Source organism: Oculina patagonica, chromosome 6 (genome assembly GCF_052425735.1).
Source record: "Oculina patagonica isolate OP01 chromosome 6, crgOcupat, whole genome shotgun sequence".
Lineage (NCBI taxonomy): Eukaryota > Metazoa > Cnidaria > Anthozoa > Scleractinia > Oculinidae > Oculina > Oculina patagonica.
The window spans coordinates 673,017-699,714 of record NC_135763.1 but is presented as its reverse complement, the minus strand read 5'-3'; the positions used below and the strand labels follow the sequence as shown (position 1 = coordinate 699,714).

Genomic DNA, 26,698 nt, shown 5'->3' with positions numbered 1-26,698 from the left:
TTATTCTCTTTGAAACCTGCAAAGTTCCCAGCAAAGTTCCCTGCTGCTTTGCTTTGTTTTGTTTCACGTTATGTTACTTTCTGATTTATACAGTAATGACTTTTTTGTTCCATTTTAACTCGACTTCTCTGCAACTAAATTAAAATGTACATTGTATGAATCAAATACAGTGAACGCCGTTTTTTTTACATATTTCCGGTCATTTGTTCTCAACTCTTAATAACTCGAACTCCCGATAACTCGAACCATTTTCAATTTCCCTTGAAGGTTCGAGTTATCGGGAGTCAACTGTACGAATTTTACGAGGAGTAAGCACAAGTGTCAATGAGGGCCTTCGACAAAACTGTGCATCTTAGGAAATGTTTGCAAAAATCGTGAAATTTCGCAAAAATTCGCAAGATTAGTATCTAAATCAGAGTCAAGGAGGGCCCTGGGCGAAAATACGAATTTTACGAAATGCCAATAAATTATTTACAGCAGTTTGATATAGGAAAACCACAGCAACACTCATGGGTTTGGATGTACGCTTTATCCATTAAAATGTTCCACACAAATTTAGAGAGCACAGTATGGAAACGCCATGTTGGTGCCCATGCGGTGGGATGGCCGGAAATCAACGAAAACATATGGAAATTACTTCTGCTACAAACATTGGTCAGTTCACATTCATAGGACGAGGCATTTTTTAAGCATACGTGACGGCCTTCTGTCGTGTGGCGTGAAGAATTTTCGTAACTTTCGTAAATTTCGTAGCTTTCATCAAAACCTCTCAGATATTTTGCTTTTGACGATAATTGCAAAAAATCGCAATTTCCGTAAAATTCGTAAATTTCCTAAAATTCTTAGTTTACGTCAAGACCTCTCACATATTTTGTTCTTAAAGAAAACTGATCAGAATATGTAAAGAGCGCTATATAAATGATTTAAATGTCCTCATCTTCATCACCATCATCAAAACGTGGCTCTGGGGACACGTTATTTGATTTGCTAGATTTTAATAAAGGGAGTTTGAAATCTAACCAATCGATTCAACCGTTTAAAACTCTCGTATTACAAAGGAATTTCAAAACAGTTCATATGATTGGATGTTCCTTTTGTTAACATCAGACAGTATCCAATCAAATCTTGTGTCCCCAGGGTCACTTGTTTGTCGTGCACAGACCTCGCCGGCTAAAAGGGACAAGCGGCTCTGGGGACGAGAATAAGTGCATGTAAAATGATGTTTGTCGGTCCCAGACAAAATTCAACCCCCCCCCCCTCCCCCTTCCACCTGTGAATAACGAAATAATTGAAGTCTGTGAAATTTTATTATGTAGAAAAACTAAGAACAGCACGAAAAATTTAAGCATTTATCTTATTTATATCGCATTTAAGTTTGGCCGTTTTTGGCCTCATTCGAAGGTCAGGCTGCGGAGGTGCGACACCAAAGGCAAAATGTTTCAAAGCAAATTATATGTTTAGCATGCTTATAAGAAAGTAAACAGTTTTTTTCTTTTTAGAAACCCGGTGGCATCTCGCCATGTGTTGGTGAAGTCACGTGCACCAATGGCTGCTGTGAGAACAATCCATGTCTCAATGGAGGAACCTGCAATGAAATCTGTGAGCCCGCGAGCGTTCGGTACAACTGTTCATGTCCGGTACCGTTTGTTGGAAAACACTGCGAGATTCAGCTGAGAAGAAGTTGTCAGGACTACAAAGCAGCTGGGGTCAACAAGTCTGGATTGTATTTAGTTACAGACGACAGCAATCAAACCTTCCAAGTGTTCTGTGATTTTCATTCAGAGCCTGGCTTCGCGTGGAATTTAATTCAATCATTCAGCCTTGCAAACAAGGACCTTTTTCAGGTAAATGAATGAAACGTATTTAAGAAGGATCTAATTTGTTACTAGTCTTCCTTGTATATAACTAAAAAATAGAGGATTTGTGCAGAAGTTTTTTTTTAGAAGGCAGGGTTTAACATCCGATAACTCCTTTCTATTGAAATTCTTAAAATTTTCCCCAAACATTGGCCAGAAAAAGTCACTTTTTTAAACATGCCTGTGGCCTGCAAAGTAGCAGCTTAGGATGACCAGAAGTAGTCCGAAAGTCAAATAAATCGCTAAATTGGCTAAATTATGACAAACAAGAAGCTTGAGAAGCTTGAGAAGCTTAAAATCGGGCGCTTAATAATTAGCTATCTGTTTTGACTTGAAAGGCAGGGTACGTGATGCCGCGGTTCTGAACACACGCTTTATCAAGTGCTCCGCAAAATCAGCACTTTATTTCAAAATTAACTAAGGAACTACCAACTTTTTCGACCATTTTATTTGCTGGCTTGTTGCGTTAAAGCATGCCCGACCCAGTGGACCCAAAAACTGAGAAAAACAAGAGCGAGAAGAAAAGGCTCAGAGTGAGCTCAACTGAAGACAACGAAGACAGCGACGCCATTGTTGAACTGACGGTGTCGGAATTTCAACGCATCATCACCAGAGTTACAAAAATTGAGGAGGAGGCGAAACACCGCGAGGCACGTATCGCTCATCTGGAGAAAGAATTAATACTGGCCAAAGAAGAAATTAAGAATATTAAAACCACATCAACAGAGCTTGGAGAGTCTCTCCAATTCACACAGAGGGAACACGAAGAGGTTTTCGAACGCATTAACGAGTGCGAACGCGAACAAGCTGCACACGACAACGACATAATTAAGCAAGAAATCTATAGTCGCAGATGGAATTTGATATTCTACAAAATACCCGAGCGACAGGAGGAAAACTGCAAAGCGTTGGTTAAACAAGTTCTCATTAAAGATCTCAAAATGGATCCGTCAGAAGTACAGTCAGTTATGTTCTGCGGTGTTCACCGTTTAGGAAAACGCAGCAGAGGTCGAACAAGGCCCTTAATTGCCCGCTTCACATGCCGTGCCGACAGAGACAAAGTCTGGAAGCTACGACGAAACCTCAAAAACTCTCATGTAAATCTCGGAGAAGATCTTCCGAAGCGCGTCCAAGATTTGAGAAAAGATGTCCTAGTCCCGGCTATGAAGAGAGCGAGAAGAGATCCAAGAAACAAAGCGCATGTAAACGGGGACAAACTTATTGTCAACGGAAAAGCCTACTTTCATTTCAACATCCCTGCCCGCTGGCTAAACGCCGAACAAGAAGATCAAGACGCGGAACATGACGAAGAATCACCGGATATAAACGCTTCGGCGACAGACTTTACATACGAAACAACGGTCGAGTAAGTACTAACTTTCACGAAGCGAACCTTCGTAACACTTATCTACTTATTTATTTGTTTGGTTCCTATTTAAAAAGTAGACCTTTTTTTCCTGTGCGGAGCACCGCTAGATTTTGTCTATAAAATATTATTCCTTGATGACCAACACGCACACCGATTACCGAATTTGCGTTCAGGCCTTTAGAGCCTATTTTATTTTACTTAAAATTATTTCTCGTGGTAATAGTTGTTTCAATGTTTTTGTTCTTTGGCTTTTTAGTTTTGTTTGTATATCATATACTGCTTCCACCTTATGCAAATTCTACCAGATTCATCAAATACCATCTGAAAATGCTAATTTCTTTCTTACACCTTTGCAAATTTATAACCATTCAACAACTATGACGAATCAACCTACTTTTCCTATCTACAAATCCCCAAGAGGAATGTTGTCAAAGGTACATCATGTTTTCTGGTCTTCAAAAGATGCCATTGTTACTTTTTCTTTGGAATATTCACACTAAACCTGAAATGTCTCTCTCTTAATGTAAGAGGGCTAAATAAATCGATAAAAAGACGCTCCATCTTTAGGTGGCTTCACAAACAAAATAAGGATGTTATCTTTCTTCAGGAAACGTACAGCTCCAACGAAACCGCTAAAATCTGGGAAACAGAATGGGGCGGAAAAGTTCTTTTTAATCACGGAACATATCACAGCAGAGGAGTAATGATCCTATTTAACCCCAAATTAGATTGCCAAATTGACGAGGTAGTCCGAGATAAAAACGGAAGGTTTCTTAGCACAAAGATCACTCTTGATGATTGTCAAATCGTTTTAACCAATGTTTACGCTCCAAACGACACTAACCAACAAGTTCTCTTTTTTAAGGAGATTCAAAAATCTCTCAGCAAGTTCGCGCAAGAGAAATTTATTATTGGTGGTGATTTTAACTGCGCTCTTTCACCAAGTGACAAAGAAGGAGGGAATCCTACTTCAAAAAAACAATCCGTCATTAAAGAAATCGATAATTTATGTCACCTTTACAGTTTGTGTGACATTTGGCGCTCCTTAAATCCGACTGCAAAACAATTTACATGGAGAAACAAGTCTTTTAAGGTCCAGTGTCGCCTAGATTACTTTCTAATATCGAAAGAGCTTAGTAGCACTACAATCAAATGTGATATTTTGTACGCTCCAAATACAGACCATTCTGCGATACAATTACATCTATTAAGCGAAGAGTTGAAACAACAAAAGGGACCTGGCTTTTGGAAATTTAACTCTTCCCTTCTTGAAGATAAGCAATACGTTTCTGACTTGCGCAAAAACTTAACAAACTTCATAGAAAAGTACCGAGACGTTGAAGACTTAGGCCTAAAATGGGATCTTGTCAAAATGGAAATTAGAGGTTTTACTGTCAAATTTTCAAAAATCAAAGCAAGAAGAAGACGAGATGAAGAAGTTTTCCTCCAAAAGAAAATCAACGAATTATTTACAAAAGCCGAAAAGAATAGAAACAACAGGCCAATAATTTGTGAACTTAATTCTACTCGAGCTCGTCTAGAAAAAATAATGGCACTTAAAACTCGCGGCACCATCATCAGGAGTCGCGCAAGATGGCATGAACAAGGAGAACGCAACAACAAATATTTTTTAAACCTTGAAAAAAGAAACCACTCCAGAAAGTTAGTCTCTAAACTGAAGCTACCGAACGATTCTGTCATAACTAACCAGTTTGACATTTTAGAAGAACAAAGTAAATTTTATAAATCGCTATATACCTCGCAACACGCGGAAAATGTTAAGAAACCGGAAGAGGGCGTTTTCTTTAATCCCAGCAACATCTCAGCTTTATCGGACCATGAACAGGCTCTATGTGAAGGTTTGATTACAGAAAATGAGGCTTTCAAAGCACTCAAAGAATTTGCAGCAGCCAAAACTCCGGGTACCGATGGTCTGTCGACTGAATTTTTAAAATTTTTCTGGCCTGAGCTTAAATCTCTAATTGTTGAAAGTTTTAATTATGCTTTTCTTAACGGTTCCTTGTCGATATCCCAACGACGAGGTATAATTTCGCTTATTCCCAAAAAAAATAAAGACAAAACCATCCTTGAGAACCTAAGACCAATATCTCTTTTAAACGTTGATTACAAGATTCTCACTAAAGTTTTGGCTAATCGTTTAGAAAAGGTATTACCTAAAATAATAAATCCCGACCAAACCGGTTATGTGAAAGGGCGATACATTGGAGAAAATATCAGATTGATCCAAGATTTGATGTTCCATTTGGATAAAGAAAATTCGCCTGGCATCGCCGTTTTTGTCGATTTCCGGAAAGCCTTCGACACAATTGAGTGGAACTACCTGGAGAAGGCTCTCACACTCTTTAACTTTGGGCCCGATTTCCTACAATGGTTCAAGACTGTATATTCAAATATTTCTAGCTGTATTCTCAACAATGGTCACGCTTCTCACTTCTTTTCTTTAACTCGTGGAGTGAGACAAGGCTGTCCAATATCAGGCCTTCTTTTTGTTATTGGTCTTGATCTTCTCGCAAGAGCCATCAAAAATCACGATCTTATTAAAGGAATTACAATAAGAAACCATGAAATAAAAACCACCATGTATGCAGATGACACCACAGTCTTTCTTAGCGATACAGAATCTGTTCCCCATTTACTCGAACTGCTAAACCAATTTAAGGTTGTCTCCGGCCTAGAAGTCAATTCCACCAAAACCGAAGCTATGTGGCTCGGCAAATGGAAAAATAGATGTGATACACCTTTCAATTTTAAATGGCCCGTCGACCCGATCTGCGCTTTAGGCGTCTTCTTTTCCTACGACACCACAAAAGCGGATAAGCTTAACTTCGACGAAAAGTTGCGAAGTATGGAAAAAGTTTTGAATATTTGGAAAAATAGGAAACTGACTTTAATTGGCAGAATAAATATCGTTAAAACTCTAGCCTTATCCAAATTAATTTTCAACAGCTCTAACCTCAGTTTACCAAAGGACTTGCCTGACACGATCAACAACATGATTTTTAATTTTATTTGGGAAGGTAAACCTCCCAAAATAAAGAAAACTACAGTCATAGGACAAAAAAACAAAGGCGGCCTAAAAATGATTGACTTTAAGGTAATGGAAACCGCTTTAAAAATCTCATGGATTAACAGGATACACCAAAACTCTTCCTCCTCCTGGAAAATTCTCATTGAACTTTTCTTTAGGCAACATGGCGGCCTTTCTTTCCTATTAAACTGCAGATACAATTCAAGGCAACTTGATCTAAACAATGCACCACCCTTTTACCAAGTGATATTAAAGCATTGGCAGGAAAACAAACATATTATCTCAGAAGACAATATTAAACGGCAAAATGAAATTATATGGAATAATAAAAACATCTTAATAAACAAACACATGATCTATTTAAAACAATGGCACCAAAGCGGCATTACCTTTATTAGCGACTTGCTTGATGATGATTTTGGTTTCTTATCGCATACCACATTTCAACAAACTTTTCAGCTGAAAATCCCGTTCACAACTTATTATGGTCTAATAAACGCAATTCCACCAAGCTGGAGATGCGAAATCAAAGCAGCAAAAGACCAATTTGAAAACGAAAATGCGTCGCAAGAATCCCCTTTACGCAATATTATTAACACCCGTTCTGTTTATGCAGCTATTACGGATCATTACTTCCAACCTCCAACTGCTGAACAAAGACTTCTACGGTATGGTTTCTCCCAAGAAAGCCTAAAAAATGTTTACAACTTCCCTTTTGCAATTACGATCGAAACAAAGCTTCAAATCTTTCAATATAAAATCATCCATAATATACTTCCTACCAGGTATTCGCTTTTTCGTATGAATTTATGCGACTCTGAAACTTGTCATTTATGTAAAACGCAGCCGCAAACATTGCCTCATCTACTCTACCGATGTCCAAAAATTTCTAATTTCTGGACTGCATTTCAAAAGTGGTGGTCCGAAAAACAACAAAATACAATTACTCTTTCAGAACGCGATATCCTTTACGGCTGGCATGACAACGCCATACAAACAAAAGATATTTTAAATTACATATCACTTGTAGCTAAGTATTGTATCTTTTGTACGACCCAAGACTGCGATGATGTACCTTTTGACGGCTTTCCTCCTTTTCTAAAAAACAGATTGGATACTCTACAACATATTGCAGTTAGAAATAAAACTATTAACAATTTCGAATTAAAGTGGAAAGACTTTATGTAAGCTTATTTCCTTGTTTATTTATTTTATATTTTTTCATTTACTTTAGTTTCCTATGTACCTGTACCTTTATTTTCATATGTAAATTGTAACAGTTTATAAACTACGTAACTTAATTGTAACTTACGTCTGCTCTTTTTTTTTTTCTTACACTGTAACATTTGTACAATGTTAAAATGGCAATAAAGATATTAAAAAAAAAAAAAAAAAAAAAAAAAAAAAAAAGAAAGGCAGGGTACAGTACAGTAAAAATCACTGGAAAAACAGTCACTTAAACCTATTCAGACCGGGGGGGGAGCTTTTGAGGCCCGCGCTGACTTTGGACGCTTATGATTCAACCAAACGCTGCCAAACTTTGCGCGTTCATCTAAAATTTATCTCGCAATAATTTGGTAGGATTAGTTATTGTGCCAGAAACTTGAAATCACCGTGGAAACGTCATTTTGACAGACTTGTTTTCCCAAATTTGAATTTGTCGTGTTTCTATTTAATAATGAAAATATGGAATGTTTTCAAGATTGCATTATTACTTAATGACATAATGGTCTCAATTTATAAAAATATATTTCGCACAATACAAATAAACGATTGAACTAGACGTCTATAGAAAACATAAATTTGTAACACTTAGCAAAGTGCAGCCTTTTCGCAATACTTAATAAAGGCGGGGTTTTTACCCGAAGACCAATTTTTCCAACGCTTTAGGTGGCTGGCGCATTTCAGTATTTTCCAGCCCTTATACCCGGGGGGGGGGGGGTACTCGAAAAAGTTTTGTACGGGGAGGCTCCGCCCGAAGATCCAACCCCTTACCCTTTTATATACCATTTTGATAGAAAAGGTACCCCTTTTGTATACCTTTTATTGCAAAAAGGCACCCCTTTCATATATCTACACGACATCACATTTACCTAAAACGGGATGTTTTCTTGTCATTAACTCGGAAAGAGTTGTAGTTAGCGAAGTGAATTTCACTCCTTCCCTCCTTCACTCGTTTCCTGTTAGACATAGGCACGCAATGCGTGCAAGTGTTTTAAGGCCTCTAGAGAATCAGACCTGTTCTCTGATTACTTACTTTTCTAGTTAAATTACATAATATTAACATGCTTAATTGCCAGCCGAAGCATTGTTTTAATGTCAAGCTTAATTTTTCCAATATTTTGCCTAACCTTCAAAAATCAAAAAAGGAAAAATAAAGAGAAAGAAAACAATTTGCAACGGATGGGAACTCTATCTCTTGTCCTTTCGGCCTGCTCTTGATGAGCAGCTAGATGAAAATCAAGCTAAGTGAAGTGAACTGAAGTGTAGAATGTTTAGCATAATTCGTTTTGGCAAATCTTTATTTGTCAGTTTGTTGGTCGATTCTTGTTTCCAAATACATTTTCCGAGTTTTGTGGCTTATAGCCACAGTTATTTTTATGTAGCGCTTAATAAATTAAGACGATACATCCAAAAGTTGCGTCTGCTCGAAATATTTAATGTAAAGGCCTTTTAAAATATCATTATGAAAGATTTCCCTACCCTTTCATATACCTAAATTTGTGAAATCCCTACCCTTTTATATACCTGGAGCCTGAAAAAGGTACCCCTTTCGGGCGGAGCCTCCCCGTATAGGCCATTATAGGGAGTACCCCCCCCCCCCCGGGGCCCTTATACTTTAATGGAACACTATACAACTCCTTATCAGGTAACTACTATTGTCAAGAAAATGATCACAACTTATTGACCAATGATTAGGTATTTGTTTCATACCATTACTGTAATAGAAACTGGCGAAGAATAGTAGTACTGACTCAAAGTATAAGGGCTGGAAAACACTGAAAACCATTTCAGCCGCGTTTCAAGGAATCCAAAAAAGCTTCACTTATCCCATATATATTTGTTTTGCAGTATTTTGTTAATTTTTGGACGATTTTGGGGGATGTCTGAGAGGCGATAGTTTTTCTCAAAGGATCAGTAAAATCTAGACAAATAAGAAATATTGGAGATTTAATGTGATTTTAAAATTTGAATTTGAAGTTAAAAATTGGAGGACAGACACCAAACAGTCTCCTGACAACCCGGAGTGCTCTTGCGAGGGGGTCAACTGTTTGGAGGTGTTTCCATTCTTTTCTTCAATCCCTTCTTTAAATCTCTTAAAGTTCCATTCAAATTCAGGTAGAACCCCACCTTAAGTTTTGTTCTTGTGAGAAAACAACAGAAGTCAAAGGTTGCGTGATATAACCAAGCATGGATTTTAATTCTCCCTCCATTTCCATCTCCTTAGCCTTTCACCCCCACCTGTCCCTCCCTTTCTACTCTCATTCAATTTAATGTTTGTTTACATTTCCTAACCAATTCAGTATCGTACTACCTTATTATAGGAATATAACGAAGCATTTTAACAACGCGAACAAAATGTACGCGTAATGAAATTAACGCGAATTGTCGAAAATTTAAGTTAACATGCATTAAATTAACGCGAATTATCGTGTGGTGTGTGCTTACATGCAGTTAATTCACGCGCATTTGATGCGTAGTAATTTTTATAGCAACCTACGCTATTTAAAAGACAAAACAACAACATCTAACAACAGAACTTGAGGTTTAATTCTAATAAACCATACACAACAGAGGGTCCTGAAGGGGGGGGGTACAAAATCCCATTTCCCAGCCCAAATTTTGCCCAAATCCCATTTCCCAGCCTATTTTTTGTCCAAATCCCATTCCCAGTAGTAAAATTCCCAGTGCATGGAAAACCGGGCTTAAGCGTAATATATTTGTTGTTTTGAATGTTCTAAATGTAGTCCACTCCCTGAACTCTCCCTTCGGTGAACCCAGGCACAGGCGTCGTTGAGCGAGTACAGAAATATTGACCTGCATGCGCATTCTCAGAAATCTGTCAGCCCCACCCCCCTCCCCCCCCCCAAAAAAACAAAACTGAGGAGGGGAAGCTGAAGAAACCAAACCATAATCGACAGTACCTTTGGAAACGCACGCACAGATGTTAAATTCAAAAATTTAGTACTTGTGGGTTTAATATCTATTCATTACGGCTCTAGACAAAGGCTACGACAATTTTTCTTGCAGATGTCGCGCTAATTTGTTGCGAAGTTGAATTTTTCATTTTAGCGAACTATTTTTACCTTAGCGCACGCGTTGCATGTGAGAAACGCCATACGTCTCTGTGGTTTTTCATTGGTTTGTTTTAAGCATGCACATGCAAGTTATCCTAGACTGTCCCTTCTCGCACCTGGGTCGCAGAAGGAATAGTTCAGAGAATGGAGTATCCAAAATCATGTTCTGCTAGTTATATTATCACCAATGCTGTTGAGAACATTACTTTTCATTTGTTCGTTTGTCTTGTAGAGAATGGTAGAAATTTTCAGTAGCTTTAACTAAAGCTATTAAGTTGTTATCCCTTACTTACCACTACCCTGCAAAACTTACTATCACTTCTTTTAAATATTCCATTTGTGCCCATGCTCAGTCATAGCAGTTCCGCTGAGTAACTTAATCACTTACACGAAAATTGATCGACACTTGATGGACACTCGTGCAGTGTAGTGGTTTTGTTTCAGAGTTAATTTTCAGCGTTTTAACTATTCTATGCCGGACTTTAAGAATATTATAGAGCGTAAAATATGCAGGTTTAGTCATGTACTGACATGCTTCCCATTCCCATTTTTTGTTTCCGAATCCCAGTCCCAGTTACCTAAATCCCATTTTCCCAGTGAAAAAATAGGCAAATCCCAGTCAAAATAGGCAAATCCCAGTTCCCATTTTACCCCTTGAGGACCCTCACAACAAAGATACTTAAACAGACCAAATAGTGACTAATATTAAATGAATGGATCCAGGAATGGAATACATCCCGTCCTTGTGCTCTCTATTGCCTCTGTTATTCCTGCAGCTTTGACAGAGAAGTAGATGTCTTTTAAACGTAACTTTTCCGGAAATAAAGGTGTCTTAAAATAACAATGCTGGAAAATAGTGTGATTTTAATTAACAATGACGTAAATTAAGGTACATGAAATTAACGCGAATTTTTGAAATTCGCGTTAATTACATGTATCGTTAAATTCCTATAATAAGGTAATCTGTGCCAAGCAATCAGATACTAACAGAAATTTGCCTTAATTTTGTTCTCCCATACCAAGACCTTAGAGTATAAACCGCTAATAAAACAAAACACACTTGATAATAATTCTCTGAGGTTATACACCTTGCAGTAGTAACGTACTAACGAACTTGATAACAAACCCCATGTCGTACTAAGGATTTTTACTGATCAACATAGAAAACAAGAAGCTTAAAGCTTAAAGCTTAAAACCGGGCGGTTAATGTTTAACTACTTGATAAGGCAAGTACAGCAAAAACTTTTAAAATACCATTTAATTAAGTAACACACGATTCTGTGGTTGTTTGTCCATGCTTGGACAAATTCCTGCTTAGTCTTTCAAATTTTTATTTTGTTCTGAATACTGAATAACCTCGGTATTTTTAGATTTTAGTTTTTATCTTTGTATAATGGCAGATTAGCTGAATAGCGCTATATAAATATTATTACTAATTATTATTATTATTATTATTAGGGGAGGGAGGGGAGGGGAGGATTACGCAACAACGGTGTCTTGGATCAGATCAAAAGTCTCATTTGCGATCCTCCGATCCGCCTTAATCTGCCTAAGGGGATCAAGAACTGTAAAGAGAAACAGGAACATTGACATTTATGATATGGACTTTCAAGTAGAGAATTCTCGTACTGCAATTTAGATCGAATATTTTTTTTTAATATATAGTTCTTCTTTTATTATTGCTCTCGAAGTCGCTTTTACTATTTTTCTACATTTTTAAAGACACTGTTTTTATTATTATGTAAATAATATGTTTATATATAAAGTTCTTATTCGAATAGTCAAATCATTGTAATTCTTTTAGAAATTGGTTAATAAAGTGTTTATAAATTTTAAAAAAAAAATTAGTTTTATTATTATTATTATTATTTTGCAATTAAAATTTTTGAACATAAAATTTTGAACTGCTTCTAAAAAGAGAACCATGAAAAAAAGTCAAAGGTTGCGCGATACAATCAAGCATAGATTTTTATTCAACTCCCCACCTCCCCCTGTTTCCCCCTTTTCTTAGCCATTCACCTTCGAATCTCCCCTTACACTCCCCTCCATTCCCCCATCCGCAGCAGGCTTTGACTCTACTCTCTCCCATCACACATTCTACTCCTCACACTTTTCCCCTGCCCTCCTCAGCCAGGCGGTGTTGGACACGACTCGCAAAGCATGCCGGAAGAAATTTTCAATTGCACTTATTATCGTCTGATCGCCGATCGGTTAACATCTCCTCGCGGTGCGAAGATATTCCAATGCTGAAAGAAATATCGGAGGAAATCCGTATCAAATCTTTCGCCAGCCTAGTAGCACCTATATATGATCATAGACGCGTATTGCTGGATTCATAAAGGCGACATTTTACGGCGGAACAACTCATATATGGATTCGAAACATCGCGGTTCGTCGACTATTGGAAATAATATTCGATTCTGGCACGTTTGTGATCGAAGTAAACGGGCTAAAATCGAACTTATCTTTGGCGCTTTCTTTTTCAGAAATGTCGAGTTATGTATGTCGGCCAAACAAGATGATTAAATAAACACTTAATATTCGTCTTCTTGAATAGATAGGTGGAACACATGCATATTATTTCTCGTTCTTCGAGCGTGTTGCGCGAAGGATAAGTGGAACATATGTGTATTTATCGTTCTTAAAGCGTGCTGCGCGCGCGAAGGATAAGTGGAGTACATGCATATTTTTCATTGTTTATAAGCATGTTGCGCGAAGGATAAGTGGAACACATGTATATTTCTTGTTCTTTAAGCGGGTGCGCAAAATATAAGTGGAATACATGTAAATTTCTCGTTCTTAAAGCGTGTTGCGCGAAGGATAAGTGGAATACATGTGTATTTCTCGTTCCTAAAGCATGTTGCGCGAAGGATAATTATTCGTCGACTGCGGGACCGCGGGATCATTATACAACTGCCTGTTAATCGCTCCGACATGCCGAATATCGGCCAAACAAAAGGACGATATAAACACTACATAAAACAAAAATGGCAAGTGAACATTAAAATATAAATACATCCAACGGGAGTACCAATTTAAGCCCTTGTCCTGTTGGAACATCGACAAAATGAACACCATCAACTCCCGCAAAATGCGGCGAAATGAAGAAGAACAGAGTCACATATCAAGGAAAAAACCCCAACTTCAAGTCCAAATTTGACCGTTAAAACGGCGGGGCCCGCCCGGGCCCACCGCACTTTTCTTAAAGTTCAACTATCGAACTTAAGTTCTATGCAAAAATAATCCACAGTACCGATCCTTGTTTGTCAAGAAATGAGCAAAAGTTCATCGACGTCGAACGCTTGCGCCAAACAACCCTTTACCATATAGCATGATTTCAATCGACTAGTTCTGAGAGAGAAATCGCTTCCCTTAATTCAGAACTTGACAGATGACTGGCCTAGGTATTATTCCTCCTGCTCCAATAAAACAGTCCGTAAAAACGTTAAAGTCTCGCCGGAATCGCACGAAGAAGATAAGACCTTCCTAAAATCCGGCGACAAAATTGTCCGCCATTGCTTCCACCAAGGTGACAAATGATTGGCCGAAAAATGTCACGTGAACCGTGTCCAACACCGCCTGCTCCTCAGCACTTTAGTGGTGGTGCCAGCCGAGCAGCAGTTTGTGGGTGAGTAACTGTGACACACAAATCCGAGGTTTGCATAAGTTATTCAGTTTCCGTGAGTTGTAGTAGTGTGTCAAAATGTCCTTCATCACATCAGCTGCTTTTATCAACATGCCTGGATAAATGACTGATTAGGTTGAAAACGTTTGGTGTGTTCATAATCTTGAATAAATGAACTCAAACCAGTTGAATGGCATTTACAAATGATCTCCGTGCAAAATAAACAAACAATTAGAAAGAATTCGTTAAAAACAAAGACGCTTTTATTGTTTTTAAAAAATTGTATTATACCAAAAAAAAAAAGAAATTAGAAAAAATTAGAACGCTTTTAAGCTTTCAAACACATGAGCTCTTTAAGTCAAGTTGATTTTTTGATCGAAAAGCCTGCCTATCTGCTGCATTTTAGGATGCAGTCACGCAAACGCCAGTTCTAACTTGCGTGATTAATTGCAGATAATTTCTCCATCGCCGATCGGTTCCGACTGAAACTCAGAACCCTTGAATGAAAAACAAAAAAACATAAACTTCTCGCTAAAAAGAGCGGAGTAAACAGAAAAATACAGTATTCGCTACTGGTTCAACTAAGCAAATCACCTAAATATCAAGAAAAAAATTCTTCAAAACACAATTTCAAATAAAGATAATAAAAAAATCTCGATGATTTGGTAAGTGCAGAATGCAATATGGAACAATTGAAAGTATGATGTTTTATATATGTTCGTGTTTATTTGCTTTAATTTACTTTTGGAAAAACTGTTCACAGGCTACTTGTATTCCTTCCCAGGTGTTCCTTACGCTAATCTTTGCAAACGAAACACGACACTTTTGTTCGTTTGTAACAAAATACTTTTGTCTTCCTTGAAAATGCGATAACATGAAACTTTTGTTTTTTGCTTGTTTTACGGCGGCATCGATGACATTTGTTTAATTTAATTAAGTTACGGTTTAGACTGCACGAAAGACGATTCTCAAAAACTAAAGAAACAAATCTAATCAAAAAACATATTTTTCGACAGGTTTTTTAAAACGCAGTACAGCTAGGATATTTGTTTCCTGGTTATCAGGTGTTCACGTCGAAAATCCCGGTGCAAGTTTTTGCATACCTAATTACGAAAGCGCTGTGAAAGTCTCAAAATCTAATTTAATTAATTTGCGGTTTTTACTTGGCGCCAAGAAGTCTGCAGGAAGCGATGTTCACGATAGTTCCAGAAAACAACGTAGACTAATCTGCGCATGCGTTTGGTGTAAATTACGTTGAGTAGGACCACAAGGAGAGCAAAGGGTTTTCTGAAACAAATATATACGTTTGAGATCTTCATATGAGAGTAACGTAGATGTGCTCCAGGTTTTACCCAGGGGTACGGTCAGGTGCTCCCCACCCCCACCCTCTCCACAAGGAATAATTAATTAATTGATATTAATTAATTAATTGGTGATTAAAAGTTTACACATTAGCGCGTTAGGGGTTTAGCAGATGACAGCCCACCAAACCATCACAAAAGTGCATTCTGCACTAAAAAGGCTAGCATGCATTAGATCACGCGTATCATGCAGATAACACCACACGGTGTGTCTTAAATCTAATAGATGCTGTTCGTTTCAAAACCTTGAAAACGAATAAAACTATTCATTTAAATATCAACAATAACCAAAAATCTTTAAAACAAAATTACAAAAGAAAATAAAAAAGACTAAAAAAGGGCATGCATTAGATCACGCGTAACAGATGCTGTTCGTTTTAAAATCCTAAAATCCCAACTAAATGTGAAAAAAGAAAAAAAGATTCAAGATGAGGCCAAGAAACATTTGAATGGCATTACTGTAAAATTTTGAATACTTAAAAAGCCGTGAAATTATCATGCCGTGATAAAATTTAATTAAATATTCGCGCCAAAGGGCAAGTTTTCATTTTGCCGTCAATTATTTCACTCGATGGCTTTACCGATCCTTTTAAAAACTCCATTCTAGCTTGTAGAAATTATTATATAATTACTTTACATTTCCATTTTGTTTTCTGAGCTCTTGAAAAGTGTGCGAGTAAAGTTTTTACATCAAGAACTAAAATAAGCTTGTTTTTGTTGTGCAAACATTCAATTCGTCTGTGACAGACAACTTTGTCGGGCCAACGGTACATGGATGAAAATGCATGGACAAAATGGACACAATTCTTGCTAAATGGAAAATATCTTCAAAGTGGGATCTGGCCGAAAAGTTCTTTGGCTACCAGCCGTTTTCAAAAGCAGAAGCTTGCTGCAAAAAAACATTGCGTGACTGACGTAATGGCTTTTCATGTACAAAAAGTCGAACGCTTGAATAACACAAAAATATATAATTCACGTTCGCTTAACAGAAATCAGGGTTTAGATAAAATTTTAAATAGGAGAGTGATCAAATAGCTCCTGCTGAGTAAACATCAAAAGTGCGTGATTTGAATCCTGGCCAAGAAAGCGGCCGAGTGAACTACTGAGACAAACAAGGTAAATACGGTGCCTCAATCTATAAATAGATGTTATTTGTTACAAAAGCCTGAAAACCCCAACTTAACGTGAAAAAATAAATGAAACATGAAAAAAAGTTTCAGATGAATTTTTATTCAAGATGGGGTCAGGAAAAATTTTGAAAGGATAAAGAAAAAGAAAATTTCAAAACCGTGAAAGTTTGTAGCCGTGGTAGAATTTAATTACATGCAATTACCTAAACCAGGATTTCATTTTGTAGTCCATTTGTTTTACTTGCTGGCTTTACGGATCCTTTCAAAAATTTCCATCATAGTTCGTAGAAAAACTATACATTACCGTTTTGTTTTCTGAAGTCTTGGGAAGTGTGTAAGAAAAGCTTTTACATCAAGAACAAAAAGAAGATTATTTCGCTGTGCAAACATTCAATCGTCTCTGATACGCGACTTTGCCGGCTCAACTGTACACGGATGAAAATGGACACAATTTTTTCTATTAAATGGAGAGCATCTTCAAAGTATTCCGGCTCAAAACTTTTCTGGCTACCAGCCCCTTTTTTTAAAAGCAGTTATGCGTGAAGCTTGCTGCAAAATCATTGCGTGATTGACGTAGCAGTTTTCAATAAAAAAAATAATTGCTTGGACGTGTCAAAAAAATCACCGGTTTCGCAAACCAGTACTCAAACGCTTGAATAACACAAAAATATCTATTTCACGCTTAAGAGAATTGAGGGTATTAGATAAAATTTAAAATAGGAGAATGATTTAATAGCTACTTCCGAGTAAACATCAAGGGCGCGTGTTTGAATCCTGGCCAAGAAAGTGGCCGAGTGGGTCTGGAACGATTTACCGACAAGACTACTACTACGACGAAAAAATTCCGGGCGATTTATGAACCGGGCCGGCCGGCCCAGTCTCCGCCCGGTTAATAAGTTCACAATGGTTTGTTCCCAAAACGTTTTTTACTGTACAAAGGGTCTGTATATTGACCTGTAACTTGTATACCGTATTAAAAAATTCAGAACGAACCGAATTCTGCCCGCTACCATGATATCATGTTGAAAAATTAGCTCGTTCGAAACCGTAGCAAAATCGTTAGAGACAGACAAGATACAGCCGTTTACTGGCAGTCTTTGAAAATCCTGAATTTCGTCAAAATGAGCCAAAATAAAGCATTAAAATTTCCTTTATCAATATGATTCTTATCTTTTTATTCAATTCTATGAACTGCTTTTATGCAGTACTGTCCACAAAGATTTCAATTTCCTCAAAGTTTCGGGACAAATAGATACAAAATATTTCGTGCAGAATGTAATTTGATTAAGCGAATGTTTTCACGTCTATAAATACTTTCAAGCAGTGAATGAAAAACCGTTTTGTTTTCATCGATGAGAACCACTTTCAAATAGTTTTAAATGCATAAAAAATAACACTCAGATCAGAATACAATAATTATTAATGTAAGGTCTCGCTATTATGTCTCGGCAGAGATATTTCTTTTTTGCAAGTTCAAATGTATGCAAATTTCGTGTGAAATGTAATTCGATTCCATTGTCTTGTTTACAAATTAAACTCTTTCTTATAAAGAAAGGTGTATTTTCGTGAATAAAACCCATTGGCCTGTTTTGTTTTCCTGATCATGTTTGTCTGTGATTTTTACAAAACATGTGGTCTTGGAACTTTACGTTGTACAAAAATTCCTATTTTGAACACAGATGTCACTTCCGGAATTTCTCATCTAAAATTCAATTGGTATTTAATTATAATTATTCGAAGTTTTCATTTTCAAGTCATCTTTTCATTCGATAGCTTTACTGATCTCGTAAAAAATCCATTCAAGTTCACACCAATACTGTACATTGCCAATGTTTTGCTGACGTCTTGAGAAGTGTCTTACTAACGTCACTAGTCAAATCTAAAATATATCCAAACCAAGTTGTGCAAACATTCTACTCTTTGTGACAGGCGACTTTGACGCCCAACTGTGCGTTTAAAGTGGAGTCCGCCTCAAAAAAATGTACCGCCAGATCACACTGCTATTTGTAGAAACCAGCAAAGCGTCTAGTTTCAAAGTTTCCCACAAAAACATTGCGTGACATGAATGACGTTACCCCTTTTATTTACAAAAATAGCTTTAACTTGTCAAAGTAACTACAGTTTCATAATGATGATTATTAGTACTTTACCCCTTAAGCTTTTTTCTCTGTCCTCCCGCCGAAGCAAAGAAGAGAACCAGATTGCAGATTAGCCCAAAGTCGATCCAGTGTTCCTACATCGATTTACTGTCAAAACTGAAATGAAACCGATTGGCCCAGGCTATCCCCGTCATTTTTAGCCGACAGGAGACTATCGTCTAGGACGACCAAAGGGTAAACTATAAATCGGCCACGCCCGATTAAAAATCTAAAAAAAAAAACTAGCAGTGCCTACCAATTATTTGAGTAGCGTAATCAAAGGCCCCAGTGAACCAACTCGTGAACGAAATCTATTACATGAATAGACAGTTGAGATGTACTTCAACTACAGATATGTCCAGGATTGAACGCTAATGAGATGCACGTTTCTCATGTCAGGCATCACAAAGTGTCCTTATTAATAATAATTCACCAAAACACACCAAATTTTGTCCAATATGAAGTAATATGGGAATGTCAAATAACACAGTTAAACATTAAGTACTCACTAAACAATACCTGCGTTCAATCCTGGACATAAGTGTTCAACTAGGACATGACGTGTTTTAAAATATGTTACTTGAATAAATTGAACCGACACAAATCGTTTCATAGGTTTTTCAATCTTTACCATTTTTCTCGACTTCCTCTTTTTTTTCTCAAGGGTGACGTGGTCTTTTACAATTACTCTGATTCAAGTGAGTTCAGCGGTGATTCCCCAAACTGGCAGGCGTACCTGATAAAGCGGCATTACCTCCTTTGGCTCCGAGATCAGTCGACTCACTGGCGAGCTACTTGCCGATACAACACAGACGGCACGGTATATAGGGATTACCTGCGAGCCTCATTTGAAGACTTCGACATCGTCAGAGTCACGCCATCAGTGATTAGCAGCTGCCAGAAGTACGAGCTTGTCAACATCCGGGGAAATGAGTGTGCAAATTGCACAGCAGCGACCTGGTATCGAAAAGGTGATTTTCCTCTGCATATCGACAGTTCTTATCGCCATGGTTGCGATTTCCATGGAAATCAGACCGGCGATGTCATATCAGACGAGGACAACTTTGGATGTTATTATTTTGTAAATCCCAAATTCCGTTGCACTTCAAGCTCTGAAGCAACGACTCAGTTCTGGATTGGAGGCAAATGATTCCTTGGCAACAGAACATAGAAGATCTAGTGTTGGAGTTTTTTTTGTTTACTTGTCTAGAAAATAGCGGGCCTTGAATGTATCTTTTAGTTACAATCTGCGTATCTGCGTTCGCATCACATGTTAAGATGCTCATAGCAACGCGTACGTTTTAAGTAATTTGACTGCGATATAGAACCGAGGATTGATTTTGTGCTAGTCCGCGTTGCTTTGCCTCTGCTCTTCTGGCTGTCTCATGACCAAATTTGGTGTCCCGAGGGTCTATTTTGCTAAACGACCACCATGTTGTACGGCTAGGTGTGTTAGCTCTGATTATCTCCCGCATTCTATTTCTGACATCAATAGCGTATAATTGGATTGGGCCTTTGGGCATTGCCATTCCTTGAAATAGGTACGCTGTCTCGTTCTAACAGATTGCCTGGTAGTAGGTTGTTTGATAATTGGCTTTGATTTTCCTAATGGTGTCTGCACATGGCGCCTTGACCTGGCCACTTTTTAATCTGGAGTCGAGGCATAATGTCATTCTCTGTGGTGCTCTTTGCCATCCAGATGAGGACGTCCTCACATGCTTCAGACTCAGCTTCAAAAGTTTAAAAGCTGGTTCCGCCCTGCCTCAAGGCAGTTTCAATCAATCAACTATATTTAAGTTGTGTAGCTTTATCGAGTCATATACTGTTGTCGTCGGATGTTGGTACACGGTCTTTGAAGAGGGGGGGGGGGGGGAGAGCAGGATGGCAATCGATAGCTCTTGATGATTCCTACGTGTGTATAACTTACGTTTATATTTCAAAAATGATGTAATAGATATAGGGCACCTTTAGATGAGCTTGGGCGTTCGCATGTTAAGGTTTCATTTTCACGTACGACAATAAATTTCATCCTCCTCATCATCATCATCATCATCATCATTTTTTAGCCATTTTAACACTGAAATATAACATTTTATGGTAAGGCGAGGAGACCTCCAAAAAACCACCAGGCTTATATGGGAGGCAACCTCAGTTATCAAATTGTTGGAAATTTGGTTGTGGAAGTGCGGTTGGGGCAATTCAGACTCAATTCATAAAAAATTCAATCATTTTTTCTTAAAAGTAGAAAAGCTAGTCGAGCTAGTGATTGATATTGGGATAGAATTTCAAATTTAAGGACCCTTGTACATGCGTGGACAAAAACGCCGAGACACTAGAAACTCTCCTTAGTTTCGTATGGAAATGTAGTTTAAATGTCAAATCGGGATGAGAAACTTATAAATGTCAGCATTTGTCATTTAACTTTTAGCCCCTTTTTAATTGCCAGTTATTTTTATGTAGTTGAGACGCGATTTAGCCTGTTGTCACATGTCAGTAGAAAGGTTGGCCGTTTTCATTAACGTTATATGTGTTTGAGCTTTTTACAGATGAAAAAGTTATATCATTTTAGGTAAATATCTAAGTACGAGCTGGGGAGCTAAATTAATCGGCTGGTTATCTAGTTAGCTCCCCGTTCAAGCGATTGTCGGTTGTGCGTTAGGCGTCAGTTAAAATTTTGCATGTTTTTCAGTACTAGTTGTCAGTTAATTCCATTCAAGGAAGTTTAATATAAAATGTTTATGTGTAATTTCGATTCATCTTCCTTTGAGAGGAAAATTCTCATCAATTCAAAGGTAAAAGAAATCATTCAAGATATCTGATGCAAAGTTCCCGTTTGATATTTCTTGTTTCGACTTCTTGTAAAAAGAAACATTAAATACTCAGGACAGTACTTCGTCGAATTTCCAACAGCTTCTTTTTCTTTTAAAAATACTCCCCAGTACGTTACGTCGTATTTTCGACTGTCTTCTTGGTGTTTGGACTTGGGTATAAAACATTGTCTCAAGTGTGGCATAACGTGCGTGTTGAACGTTTACAGAACTGTAAGTGAGTTTTCCGCTCAAATGGGGAGGCACCGGCCCCAAACTTCACTATTGTAGGTGACGTTTTTTGTGCTTTAAATTGTGCTTTTATGCTTGTCTCCGAACGCCCTTTTCCTCTCTTGATATTTATCGATGCGCGTTCAAAACTTACACTATTACGTTTTCTAAAACCCCTTTCTGCAGAGAAGAATGTAGAAAAATCTTGTTTTATGAAAATAACGGCTCTTTAAAAAAAGTGTGGGATTTATAGGTGTTGATGGGCACGCTTTCATATTAGCACACTGTCATATCAGAATGAAGAATGTTGTTAACGTTGAAATAAAACGGTATTGTTGTCAATGAATTTCGCTGATTCAAATAATCGAAATAAGCGTGTTTTTTGTTGTTGTTTTTTTTCGTTTTAGATGATCACTTTTTGGATTAAATGAAGTAAACATTAGAACTTGTTGAAGGGAAAAAGGCGTAAATGAAACAGTATAAGAGTGCATTCGATGAGGAAATCCGGATTTAGATTTTCAAATTCAGAGTTCGGATTTCTCAGTAAAGTAACACGAAATTTAAAAACGCTTTTACACGAACCAAAATCCTTCACCGAGTTGGATGTCCAAATTTAAACACGTATTTTATGGATTTGCTTTTTTTTCTTTTTTCCCTTTTTTCGGAGGCAGGGGGTTAGGGATGGGAAATCCGCAAAAGGATTTGCAAATCTGTCTTTATGAGCAGCGGTCAGGAGCCATAATCGGGGACGGAGACCGTAAGTGCGAGTCATTCCAGTATTAGGGGATGTCCCCATAATGTGGGACAATTTTGCTATTTTTAGCACAAATTGCGCCATCGCCCTTTGGCACACGCGCGTATTGCTGCGAGGATTTTTGCGAGGACGTCGCGCGGAGAAAAACAAACAAAATGGCGTCCAAAATTAGCTCTTCAAGTGAAGCAGATATTGGATTTTTTCATCTGTTTCTACTCCTCAGTTACATCAAGCCTTCCTTGAGCACTTCCTTGAAAGTGATCATGAAAGTGAGGGTGATTCTAGTGGTTCGGATGTCTGCAGTAGCATTTGTTTCCGACAATTTCATTCGTGAACAGCGTGAAAACGCTTCGGAGATGTCGTATACGAGGAGGCGCAAGACAATTTACTTACCCGTTTTAGAGCGTAGCGACAAGGAGAAACAAAGCATAAATATCGACAGGGGACAAATAAAGACCATACATTTGCCGAAATACGACTGTATACATCATGCCGCTCTTTCTTCGACGCTTTAATATGTTGTAGCTAGGACTTTGATACTGAGTAATGGAGTAGTTTAGGAATATCTTTACATGTTTCTTAAATATTTTACCCCATTCAAGTTCCTTATCTAATTAACTGATGCTGCTCCGAAATATTTCTTTAAGTCTCCTGTATTTTAATTTTAAAATGTACTTACTTTGTTAGATAACATGAAATAAATAATCTCGCGCTTACGGTGTCCTTCCCCGATTATGGCTCCTGCAGAGGTCCATGATCCGCAAACCACAACAGCAACAGCCCGAGAAACAACTCTTGGCGAATAGGAATAGCTCTGTACGCGCGTTATAACCCTTGGTACATTTCTTTCCCGTCTGCTGCAAAACAACACTGAACGCGAAATGACTAAAAAGTTTGGGTATTTTAGAGAACTTGACCCACAACCGCTAAATTTTCAAGTTTCCGTTTGGAACTGATTTTTAGCTTTATTTCGCTTTCGCAATGTAACGCATTCTTCAGTGCTCTTTGGTTCGCCATTTTGTATTACGCGCTCGTGTTACACTCCACTCAATCTCGCTCAGGAACTACTTCAAAAACTACAATAACAACACGTTTTCCTCTCGATTCTCGCTAGGTTTTCGCCAACACGTGGGATTTTCCGATCCCATAATATGTCACTTGGGGCTGGGCCCAGTCTCTCTCGTTCTACTTGCTACACACTCCCCCTCCAACAGAAATGTCGTCCCGACATTATTACAGTAAATACAAAACCAAAAACAGAGAAAAGGTTAGGGGGAGCGTCAGTTCTCATTATGTCTCAAACTGAATACTTATTGCGGCAGTTCCATGATCCGCAGGTTTTGTCCTTTACCAGTTTGTAACTAGAAGTAATATCCAACACAAAGTTCGCTTGTGATTTTGGTCACAGAAGGCGTGCAACAGGTCTGCTTGTCTATGGATAATTCTCGAAGCAATCAGTTGTGACTACAAGAGTGTTCAGTACTGGTTTGTCCATATGGGCTGTGGCATAAACTGCAGCTGTGGAACAAATGGGATGTGCGGGGTGCAGTGAGGTACAAGCCAGTTGCTCATGACTTGGTAGGGAAGTATCACCTGAGGGCATTGAATTGCGTTCACTACTGGGTTTAAACGTTGGTACTCGGGCACCCCCATCTGGCTGTAGGTCAGAATCTGAGGGGGTCGTGTCTCCCTTCTAGGTCGCGTAGCTCCCTCTAGGTGTTCCTCTGAATCTGAATTGTCACTTTCCTGAGGGGCTATATCAGTCACATCTAGACCGGATGAATTTGGCACTGATGAGCCATCAGTATCCACTTGTGGGTCAGGTTGGTCCCTGGCATCTGACATATCGGCACAAACTTCATTATCATAGTGGTCCTGTGGGTCTATAGGTGCAGTGTCTACTTCCGCCGGAAAGGCTGTTTCATGGGTGACTGGAGAGGACAGTGTGTCCAGCTCATACTCATCATCGGAACTCTCTCCAGTATCTTCAGGCTGGGGTAGTACTCTGGATTTTGGTTGGGTGGTCTTGGATGAGGCTCTCGTTGGTTTAGGCAGTGGTAAAGCATCACAAGGAAGTAGCAAGTTACGGTGTAACACTCGTTGTTTCCCACGGCCATGTTCGGGCTTTACTCGATAGACTGGACTATCAGATATGCGTTCCTCAACTACGTAAATTTGCTGTTCCCAGTGTGAACGGAGCTTTCCAGGTCCCCCCCCCCCCTTTCTGAAAGGTTTCTAACAAGTACGCGGTCGCCGGGAAGTAGGACTGCAGCGGAAGCCTTCTTGTCGTAATACAGTTTACTTCTGGCTGACGAGTTCTGGGTCTTCCTAGATGCTAGGTCATATGCCCATCTCATATCTGCTTGCCACGTCTTTACAAAATCCTGGTAATCAGCCTGTCGCGGGTCGTTGTGGTCTCTTTAGGCGTAACTGTGTTTGTACTTGACTTGATGGCAGACTTCTGATCCTCCTGCTCGGTTTTCACACCCCTCTCTTGTTCACTCTTCGCGTCCTTTGTTGCAGGTTTCTTCTCTTTAATTGCTTCTCTGAGATTCGTTAATGCCTCAGTTCCAAGTTCCTCGGCGTCTAAATACTTCGTTAGGATTTGTATTAGCGCCAGACGTCCCGTATCCGTCTCTTTTACTTCGATGTGTAGCCCCGCACATATTTCTCGAAGACTCGCTTCGCTAAGCTGACAAATTGCTGTCCTCACCTCTATCTGAATCTCTTCGACGACTTTCGACATTTCGATGGCTTCTTTGTCACGTCGGGGTCACCAAATGTTACACTCCACTCAATCTCGCTCAGGAACTACTTCAAAAACTACAATAACAACACGTTTTCTTCTCGATTCTCGCTAGGTTTTCGCCAACACGTGGGATTTTCCGATCCCATAATATGTCACTTGGGGATGGGCCCAGTCTCTCTCGCTCTTCTTACTACACTCGCAGTTGGCGGATCATAGAGCGCTGTGCACGAAGACAGTTTTACAAATCCTTTTTCGGATTTCCCCCAAAACGCAGAAATAACTATGCTTTAAATCTAACGTTGTTAAGGACGGTGCCTCCTATTGCTACTGCGCACTTGTTCTGCGCATCACGCAATGCATCGATCACACTGGGCGCGCGCGCTTTTAATTAATTTGCTCGCTCAAAATGACGAATTCAACTACGCGAACAAGCGCGCGACTAAAAATCAAGAAAGTTTTCTCTGCGACGAAATCCAGTTTATGGACATATCCTAAGCCAGGAACAGCGGAAAATCAACATATCAGTAACCATTGACCGCTTACCACTGAAAATGGCTCACATTAACAGTAAAAAATAAATCGCTAAGCGCTAAAACGTTACCCGCAAACTGCTAACCGTGACAAATGGCGTAGTGCACGCGCGAGATGCAAATCTTCAACTCGCTAGGGAGGGGATAGGAAAAATGTAACAGACCCCAAAAGCGATTTCATAGAACCTGAAAACAACTGGTATAACTTTTAAAAACGCGTGGTGACCCCTACTTTTTATTTTATAAAATGTAAGTGGTAAGTCTATAGAGCACATGTTTAGTTTTTCATTAAGTGAAAAAAAATTAGGCCGATTTTCTGGCCGTGCAAGTGACAGCTGCTAGAATCAAAAATGGCTCAAACGCAATTATTTTGTTAATAAAAACGTGGATCACGCAGTTCCGAAGACATTATTTGTTAGTTATTGTAAAGATTGTTATATTTAATGTTGATTTCGTTCATGAAAAACCAATTTCAAATGGAATTTGCAAGGAAATTGTATTTAGTTTTACTTTATTTTAAAATGCCACGTCAGCACTTTTTTCCAGATTTCAAACCTAATTATCTCGAAAATTTGCGTGGCTACCCCCAATTTTCTTTTTGAATTTCAGTAGCCCTTGGTAACATCTACATTTCTTGCATAGTCTTCGGCCGGGAAAAAATACTTTGTTATTAGTAGGCACCGTCCTTAATTGAAATCCATCTTAAGGTTGTTAATTGAAATTTGATTTCGGTGCGTCAAAATCCGTTTTTTGATTTCGTATTTTATTGAGAAATTTAAAATCCGGACTCAAAACGAACAA

At 38.5% G+C, this 26,698-nt stretch overlaps 2 protein-coding genes across 2 annotated transcripts in view; both read left to right on the top strand.

Moving 5' to 3' along the window:
* The window catches only part of LOC144658586 (uncharacterized), a 23,240-nt gene extending 2,592 nt beyond the window's left edge, over positions 1-20,648 (top strand). The window contains exons 2-3 of the mRNA XM_078519030.1: positions 1,500-1,844; positions 19,491-20,648. Coding sequence (XP_078375156.1) covers positions 1,500-1,844; positions 19,491-19,976 — 831 coding nt within the window. The 3' untranslated portion in view covers positions 19,977-20,648. The remainder of the gene's footprint in view (positions 1-1,499; positions 1,845-19,490) is intronic.
* LOC144658587 (uncharacterized) overlaps positions 19,746-26,698 on the top strand; it is a 21,852-nt gene continuing 14,899 nt past the window's right edge. Inside the window, exon 1 of the mRNA XM_078519031.1 lies at positions 19,746-19,797. Coding sequence (XP_078375157.1) covers positions 19,756-19,797 — 42 coding nt within the window. The 5' untranslated portion in view covers positions 19,746-19,755. The remainder of the gene's footprint in view (positions 19,798-26,698) is intronic.